Genomic DNA, 8,875 nt, shown 5'->3' with positions numbered 1-8,875 from the left:
CGAGTCACGCATCGCTATGACCATCACCAGGACAAATTATGTCCAGAAGTTCATAGATCACACCCCCAAAACATGGAATGGCTTTCTAAGCTCGGCAGGGCTTATGTACCAATATTTTGGTAAACGGCTGCTGACCCAGCTGACCGGGTGTAAGGAGGATGACCCGGACTTCAACAAACTCTATACTAAGGTGTATGAACAATTTGTTCATGAGATGGATTGTGGTGACACTAAGGTGTATGAACAATTTGTTCATGAGGTGGATTGTGGTGACACTAAGGTGTATGAACAATTTGTTCATGAGGTGGATTGTGGTGACACTAAGGTGTATGAACAATTTGTTCATGAGATGGATTGTGGTGACACTAAGGTGTATGAACAATTTGTTCATGAGGTGGATTGTGGTGGGAAAAAAAAGATTGCTTGCCACGACTGATTGCTCACAGAACATAGTCAGTAGTGATGTGGCGATACCACATTTCTTCAATTTGATACGATACCGATATTTTTGGGGCAGATTTTCCGATACCGATACCGGAAACAGAACCAAACCTGGTGACTGATGTCTTTCCCACTGTCACACCACACTCAGATGGTTAGGCCAATTTATGACTTTCCTGTTAGGATCACTCCAAGTAAATTTGGAGATGGAAAATCCCCTCCCTCGTTCCCATAAGCCCCACTTCCACAGAGGTGGAGTTAACCACTCTACCCTCCGGCCTCTGGGCTATGAACACAGGGGGGCAACTGTCCCGTCGCCAGCCAACTTTATTAAACATCATTCCCAACACCCAAATCGTACTGTTATAGCGTCTAATCTTATTTCTATTCCGATCCAACCTATCATGACTGCCCCTGTTCCTATTGTATCTACTCCACTATCCCCAGTCAACTTTAAAAATAGAAAAGGTTTGGGTATAATCCATTTAAATATTAGGAGTGTTCACTTACAAATGGTCAGACTGACCCTGATCTGCTCATTTTAGGTGAATCATGGCTCAAAAAACGGGATGCTCCTTCCATTCCGACATCTCACCACTCCGACTAGTGGCTTCCGCGTGCGGTTAAGGTTAGGGTTAGGGTTAGGTATAGGGTTAGTCAACGTCGGAAAGGCGACAAAGGAGAAATGCACCCTCAAAAAACATATTAATGATTCAGGTATTGCCTTTTCAATTCAAATATAATTCAGGTTATAATTTATTTAGAGTAGATAAAGCTAAACGAGGAGGGGGGGGGGTGGTCATCGGTTTTCTCTGTGTCAATTTTGGATTCTATTACTCGACCAAATTATTTTGAATTCCTTGCTCTGAGTATTAGTAATAGTAACTAGGGCCAACTCCTTTAGTTATAGTCGGTGTTTACAGACCTCCGTCTGATGTGGCAGACTCTATTCATACTCTAGCAGGCTTAATGTCCAAATATTCAGACATGGAACTTCTGGTTTTGGGAGATTTGAATTTTAACTGGAATAATATCTCATCAGACCGCTTTAAAGAAGTATGCAGCAGCCTTAATTTAACACAGCTGATAACTGAGCCTACCAGGCCAAATTTGAAGGACAGCTCCAAGGATACTTTAATTGATCTTTTATTCTCGAATAAGCCTGACAAAAGTGTGGCTAGCGGTGACCATTAGCCAATTGTGTGTATTAGGAGTACACACATAACAAAGACAAATTCCTGCATGGTTATTAAAATACATTTTAAACATTTTAATGAGCAAGCGTTTTTAGCCGATCTTCACCACAGTGGTATGGTATTCACATCACAATAACATTCTCAGCTTAGCTGAGAGAGAGATGAAGTAGGGACTTTTTCATAGATTTCATAGATAGCTTCGAAGATTTGACGGCCCCCCTTTGGTAACTCTGAGGACCCCCTAGGGGTCCCGGGCACCCGGTTGAAGAGTCCTGCCAGTCAAATTCATGGTGTTGTCCCGTTAAAAACAGAATTGCTCCTTGTATTTCACTGGCTGCCTCACATTTTCACCTACTGTACATTATCACTTACAAATGTCTCTTGGCATACTATTTACAGTGGAAAGGGTTTTTCTCCTGTGTGCATACACTGGTGTGTCTTCAGATGACCTAACCGACTGAAACTCTTGTCACACTGTTTACATAGGAAAGGTTTTTCTCCTGTGTGGATACGCTGGTGTGTCTTCAGGTGACTTAACTGACTGAAACTCTTCCCACATTGTTTGCAGAGGAAAGGTTTTTCTCCTGTGTGGATACGCTGGTGTGTCTTCAGATGATGTAACACATTGAAACTCTTGTCACATTGCTTACAGAGGAAAGGTTTTTCTCCTGTGTGGATTTGTTGGTGACTCTTCAGGTGAGCTAACCTATTGAAACTCTTGCCACATTGTTTACAGAGGAAAGGTTCTTCTCCTGTGTGGATACGATGGTGTCTCTTCAGATCATTTAATTGACTGAAACACTTGCCACATTGTTTACAGAGGAAAGGTTTTTCTCCTGTGTGGAATCGTTGGTGTCTCTTCAGGTGATCTAACCTATAGCTCTTGTCGCACTCTTTACAGTGAAAACGTTTTTTCCCAGTGTGTACATGTTGGTGTACATTCAATTCACCTAAAGCGAGGCTCTTATCACACGGTTTACATATGTGGGTGTCCTTTCCTGTCCAAGTCAGCCGTTGTTTCTTTAGTTGTTCCCCAAGCTTAGTTGAAGTCTTTATCAACTGTTGATGACTGTAAGATCTTGTTATTTCGTCTGTGCCTCCTTGTTTCTGGCTGGTTAAATAGGTGGTTATTGGATGACAGCCGGTGGCTGATGGGATCCGTCCATTCCTCAGCATTTGGATCTGGGAAGATCGGGACGTCACGTCTTCCAGGAGCGGTTCGTCAAAGCTGCCTCTAGACATGGACTGTGATGTGGACAGAGTGTAGGTCTATGGGAGTGGAAGATTATGCTCTCTATCTCTCGGTTCTCTCTCACCTTTCTGTCACTTCTCTCTAGGTTGTACGGATATGAAGTGAGAAGTGTAAAGGCATCTTCACGCCTTTATATGGGTTGACCAGAGCTCTGCTCTGATGTCACACACAACACAAACTGTTTCCATGTACGCTCACTGCTCAACAACACTGCTCAAACGTGTGCAGGGAAACAAGGGAGGGACTGTCGCAAAAAAGAATGACTTTACGGCAATTAAACGTTGTTTACGCTGTGCTTTACATCAGGGGTCTTCAACAGGGGGTCCGGGACCCCTAGGGGGTCCTCAGAGTTACTACAGGGGGTCCGCCAAATCCTTGTGTGATATGATTATTTGTTTTACCTTAACCACTTGAACCCTAGCATCCCTTTTCTGAGGAGAACTTTAGCCAAAAATAGCAGATCTACAAGCCCACAACGCCTCGCGCTGCGAGGCGTTGTGAGCTTGTAGATCGGCTATTTTCGGCAAAGAGGGGAAAAAAGAGCAGACCAAGTGGACCAAGAGTGAAAGTTTACTAAGTATTGACGGTTTAAGTCGTTAAATGTCTGAAAATACACATTAACATGAATCCAACATCTATGAAAAGCTTTAATTTGCAACACAATGTTATGTAATATATAGTGGGGGTCCCTGCTTCATCTCTCTCTCAGCTAGGGGGTCCTTGGCCTGAAAACGTTGAAGACCCCTGCTATACAGAGAAAAGAATAAAAAGATGTGAAATGTGATGGAAGACTGTCAGAAAAAAAGCACACAAACACAACAGATAAACACAAATTAGATATCCGAGTAAGGGAGATATTCAAAAAAGAACAAATTAAAAGCCAGGCAGGAGTGAACTTACAAAAGCCAGTCTATGCAAAAATATATTTTTTAAGAGCAACAATTCATGTGTATTATGGCCAATATATATTATAATGTATAGAAGTAATATTCTATAAACCTCCGTGTAGCCACAGGTCATGCTATTGTTTAGAATCCACTGTACTTAAGTTTGGTTATGACGAGGCTTCCACATGTAATGTATGTATGTAATTTAGAAAATAAATTGAGCCTATTTTTTGCCTGGGAACACAGAGCGATGCACACAATATTTGACTTACATTACATCTGGCCAGCAATTGATTGTCGTCAGAAGTTTAGTATATAATATGTATTATATTCCATTGAAGGTATGTTAAGTGTTAATGATTAAATATGAGTATGTTTAGGCTATAACATCATAGGCATGAATAAGAATGTCTGCAATTACTTTGTTTATCTGTCTTTCCTGCACTTTCCTTTCTAGACTTTCCCTGACTATTTTCTTGCTAAACGTTTTAAGATAAGAAAACAGTATATCAAATGTAAAAATGTAAGTTATACAATCACTTTATTTGTTACACTTTGTTAATTGCATTGATTGGTGCAGGGGATTAATAATTCACTTTAAGAAATGTGTTAATTGTGAAAAAAAGCTGAATGAGTTCCAAACAATACCAAAGTTGACACAAACACAAACCCAAATGTTAACAAATCAAAATGACTAAAATAACCAAATAAACGTAAGCAAAGCAGATATTCACCATAACAAAAAAAGCAAAGCAAAACTGTAATAGGTACCAACTAGAATAGTTTGTAGCTTAATTCCATTTAACCTAAACCTATATTAGAAAGCCATTTGACCATTTGGTTATGTATGAATAAGTCAAATATATCAGACATTTTAACATGTGTTGAGCGAGGGTGGTGGGGGGGCTGAAATGAATGCATCATTAACAGTTCAAGTTGCTCATGTAGGCCCTATACATTTCATGGGGTATAGTTATTTTAGTAAACTGTTCAAAGTGGTGAATTGTACGTAGGTTATGGAGTATAATAAATATCTATTGGAATACAAATTGATCAGTTCATCAGTAGGGCCAACACTGGCAGCTCTCACAACCTATGAGAGCCATCGCATTTCACGATTTTGTGCAACTTTAACACAAAAAGGGAATCTAAAAATGTTTTAGCACTAATTCAATTACACAAAGAACACATTTCTTTCTGAGTTGAGCTAAATGCCAGTAAATGTAAAATATATTATTTACAATCCTACAACTGTCCTCGATTCTCTGTGCAATAAATAATCATAACTTCTTCTGGCCAGTTAACGGTTTCAAAAGAACCCGGAGCTGCTTCTTCCTGTCGTTCACACACCCTAGGTGAGTGTTGGCGGTGCGAGAGGAACAGCCCAGCGTCTCCATGTTGACGTCCTCTCTGTAGACCTCCTGGTCGTTATAGAAGAGGTCAAAGCCGCCCACCCTCTTCTCCTCCCCGGTGAGCCTGCCCTCCATGTCTATGATGTGCAGCGTGTCTTCCAGCATGTTATACTTCATCTCGTAGTCCTCCTGGTTGCTGCCCGCCATCGACGGAGAGGCGTTCACCTCGATCAGCCACGGCTTGAGGTCCTGGTCCAGCAGGATGTCGTAGCCGTAGAGCTCGAAGCAGTGCTTGTCGTTTATGACGAGCTTCTGCACGCTCTGAAGGCTGAAGATGAAGATGTTATCCATGTCCTTGAGCATGGCCTCCACCGTCTCCGAGCCGTGTTTGGCGGTCAGGTACCGACGAAGCTGGTCTATCTGCCACTTGCAGCCCTTCTCGGGATCGTAGGCGGGCGCCGTTCTTTGAACGGCCACGTTGGTGAGGTGCGCGTACTCGTCGTCAATGCTGTTGAGGTCATACCGTGTAGTACAGATGCGGGCAAAGCCATCCCGATACAGCCAGGCCTTCAGAGGATTAAACGATGTCACAAGGACATAGACTCTCAGATCAAATTTCTTGCCATTAATAAGGTAGGGGTTTTCTATATAGCGCTGAACCACGTAGTTCTGCACTTGATTCTCTTCCGCTTGTTCGTCCGAGTACCGAAAGGTGCCGGCCTCCCTTTTCCAGTCCATGATGTCTTTCAGTTTTCTGAAAAGGAAAATCCCCTTGCCCTCCCTCCCCGACACGGGTTTCATGATCCAAGTGCTGCCGGGGGATTTCTTGAACTCCTCCACAAAGAGGTGGTATTCGTTGGGGAGATCAAAGGTGCGGGGGAAGAAGTCACACTTGGCCGCTTTCCACGGCTCGAGTGTTTTACGAAACCTCTTCAGGTTTTTCACCATGCTGTTCTTTCGCGTGAGCTCGTGGCACTTGCGAAAGTGGCATATCCTCTGATGTTCCTCCATGAAGGATTGATCAAAGTTATCCCTCAGCCAGCTGATATCGCACCAGTTAAAGTCCCACTGTTGTGTTTCGTCCTTGATCTCATACCAGCCTGGTCTTTGCCGAAGAACATCCTGGATAGTGGGTAGCATGCCACATTTATAGCGCACACAGGTTTTTCCCTTACGCTCCACTAATTTCTTCATATATTCTTCTACCTTCTTCTTTTCCTTTTCCTTCGTCTTATTTTTTGATGTTTGTGACATTTGAAAAGCCGCCAACCCAAATACAAATTTTAAGACATTTAAAGTTGTTACTTGATACTGGTTAGGAGCGCCTTGGAATTAAAGCAAAGCCTCAATCTCTCTACGTCTCTCTATGTCTCCTATCTCTACACCTCCACTACTGTCTACATTGAGCTCAGCGTCCAAAGGATCTTCACCCTACACGTCCTTATATAGGCTGAGTGAGCTCTGTTCTGACATCACACACCAAACGCAAACTATTGCCAAACAATGTTGATTTGCACAGGCCTGTCCTGACTGCAGTGGTGGAAAAAGTACTCCCATTTTCTACATAAGTAAAAGTATCAATACTGCAACATAAAAATACTGTTACAAGTAAAGGTCCGGAATTCAAAATGTACTTGAGTAAAAGTACAAAAGTACTGGCATCAAAATGTACTTAAAGAACCAAAAGCAGAAAGTACTCATTATGCAGAATGTCCAATTTCAAGTCCTCGAATATATAAAAATCCTTTGAAAATAGCAGATCTACAAGCTCACAATGCGACGCATTGTGAGCTTGTAGATCGGCTATCTTCAATAGGCCAAAATGTATATAAGGCTGAAGCGGTTTTGTAATAATAATAAAAATCTACAAAGTAACTAGTAGTGGAGTAAAAGAGTAGAGGTAAAAAAAGTATTGGAAATCGGAAATACTCAAGTACAAATACCTCAACATTTTACAAAATTTAATTTCCATCACTGCCTGACTGTGGCATTGTATGCCCACGGCTTTCCGTTTACTTTACTTCACATGGTTTGTGATCCCACCAATATAGTGAGAATTAATCTGTAATGGTAAAAGTGCTACACACATTAAAGGATAGCGGGTTGTCCGTCTTGTTTAACCCACTGATTATGACTCACAGTATTGACATTATCTAATGGCTTGTTGGAATTCCAAGAAAAATACTGGATTCCATCATTTCAGTATGATATGATATCTACTTCGCAGAGAAATTATGTCAATTCATGAGCAATAGAATATGGAGCAATTTGTTTAACAAAACTAAAACCAAGGCAACCAAGTGTCCTGGGGTTGAAATATTTTATTCTGTTAGGAGATATATGATGATATATGTACATTAAAGATCAGTTTTAATTGACTAAATATCATAAGATTATAGTCGTCTAAATCTACAGTTGATTTAGTCGACTAAAATGTATGTTGGCCGTGCCTTGATGGCGTCGTAATGGCTGATTTTACACGCGGCTGCGTGCTGAAAATAGCCGATCTACAAACGTTGTGAGCTTGTACAAGCGTTGTGAGCTTGTAGATCTGCTATTTTCAGAGCGCAACACCCAAGCGCAACCAAACATAAAATGACTTGTCAGTCAGAGCTGCACTTGGCCCTGGAATATTTTATTAATACTTTTATATTGATAGAGTTACTGAATATAAGCATCTTGGTATTTGGTTAGACGAAAAACTAACATTTACATATCACATTAATGATCTCACCACCAAACTACGACCAAGAATAGGATTTCTCTACAGAAACAAAGCCAATTTTCCGATGATCTGTAGAAAAAGGATTGTCGAAGCAGTTTTTCTGTCAGCTTTGGACTATGCATGGGGATGTAATATATATAAGTGCTGCCCCTACTACTCTTTTACCCCTGGACACAGTCTTTCACTCAGCACTTAGATTTATCACTGGAGAAAGCTACAACACCATTGTATCATCTACGACATAGTAGCCAGGTTGGTCTTCCCTCTCCGAGAGGAGAACTAGACACTGGTACCAGTTTATTTTTAAGGCTATTGATGGGAAGGTACCGCCATACATTACTCTACTCATTTGATTGTTTTGCACTCGCCAGACTCGCTCCAGCGACTGGCTTACACTCGAGGCTGTAAGCCAGTCGAGGTTCCACTCGAGGTTCCATCTGTGCAGTCGGAACTTGATGAAAACTGCTTTCTGCTTTGATGCTCCTATTTCATGGAATACCTTACAACTCGAGCTAAAAATGAACACCCCAATTTCCTATGGACAATTTAATAACTTACTCTTAAATATACCTACCTCAATATGTGATTGTTTTTAATTTACACATTTTCTATTAGGTCTTATCTTGTTGTTTCTGTGTTTTTGTATGTTGTATTGATGAATTGTAGAATGTACTGTTGATTTCTCTTGTGTGTGTGTAATCTTAATCTTGTTCTGTAATCTCGACAGCATTGCAAATGAGGGTGAACCTTAATGCCCTTTTCATGAATAAATAAAGGTTTCAATCAATGTACAAAAATAATGAAACACTGATCAAATCGGAAAGAAAAAAAATCCATCCTTGAACACTAACAAACTCAAAAGGGACAACATCCCAATTCTTCCACAACTACTGGTTTATTCTACCAAAACATTAAAACAAAAAAAAACAAAAAAACTGTTTAATAAGTGATTTTCTGGCAGGATACCCCCAGCCCCAGCAGGGGGTCAAGGCTACTGGCGTTTGTGGGGCAATAAAGGTTGT

The 8,875-nt window shown here is 41.1% G+C and overlaps 1 protein-coding gene across 1 annotated transcript; it reads right to left on the bottom strand.

Annotated features, from left to right (window-relative positions):
* Nucleotides 1-5,056: 5,056 nt before the first annotated feature.
* LOC311041909 (putative tubulin polyglutamylase TTLL9) lies at nucleotides 5,057-6,322 on the bottom strand (the record flags this gene model as incomplete). Its single annotated transcript, XM_084052392.1, has 1 exon — nucleotides 5,057-6,322. One exon carries the CDS (start codon nucleotides 6,320-6,322, stop codon nucleotides 5,057-5,059), a length of 1,266 nt encoding a protein of 421 aa, XP_083908518.1.
* Between the last annotated feature and the right edge of the window lie 2,553 nt (nucleotides 6,323-8,875).

The sequence above is a fragment of the Gymnoscopelus microlampas genome, assembly GCF_963454915.1.
Source record: "Gymnoscopelus microlampas genome assembly, chromosome: 3".
In the NCBI taxonomy this organism is placed as follows: domain Eukaryota; kingdom Metazoa; phylum Chordata; class Actinopteri; order Myctophiformes; family Myctophidae; genus Gymnoscopelus; species Gymnoscopelus microlampas.
The sequence above is the reverse complement of the archived record's forward strand: the minus strand, read 5'-3'. Positions and strand labels throughout refer to the sequence as shown.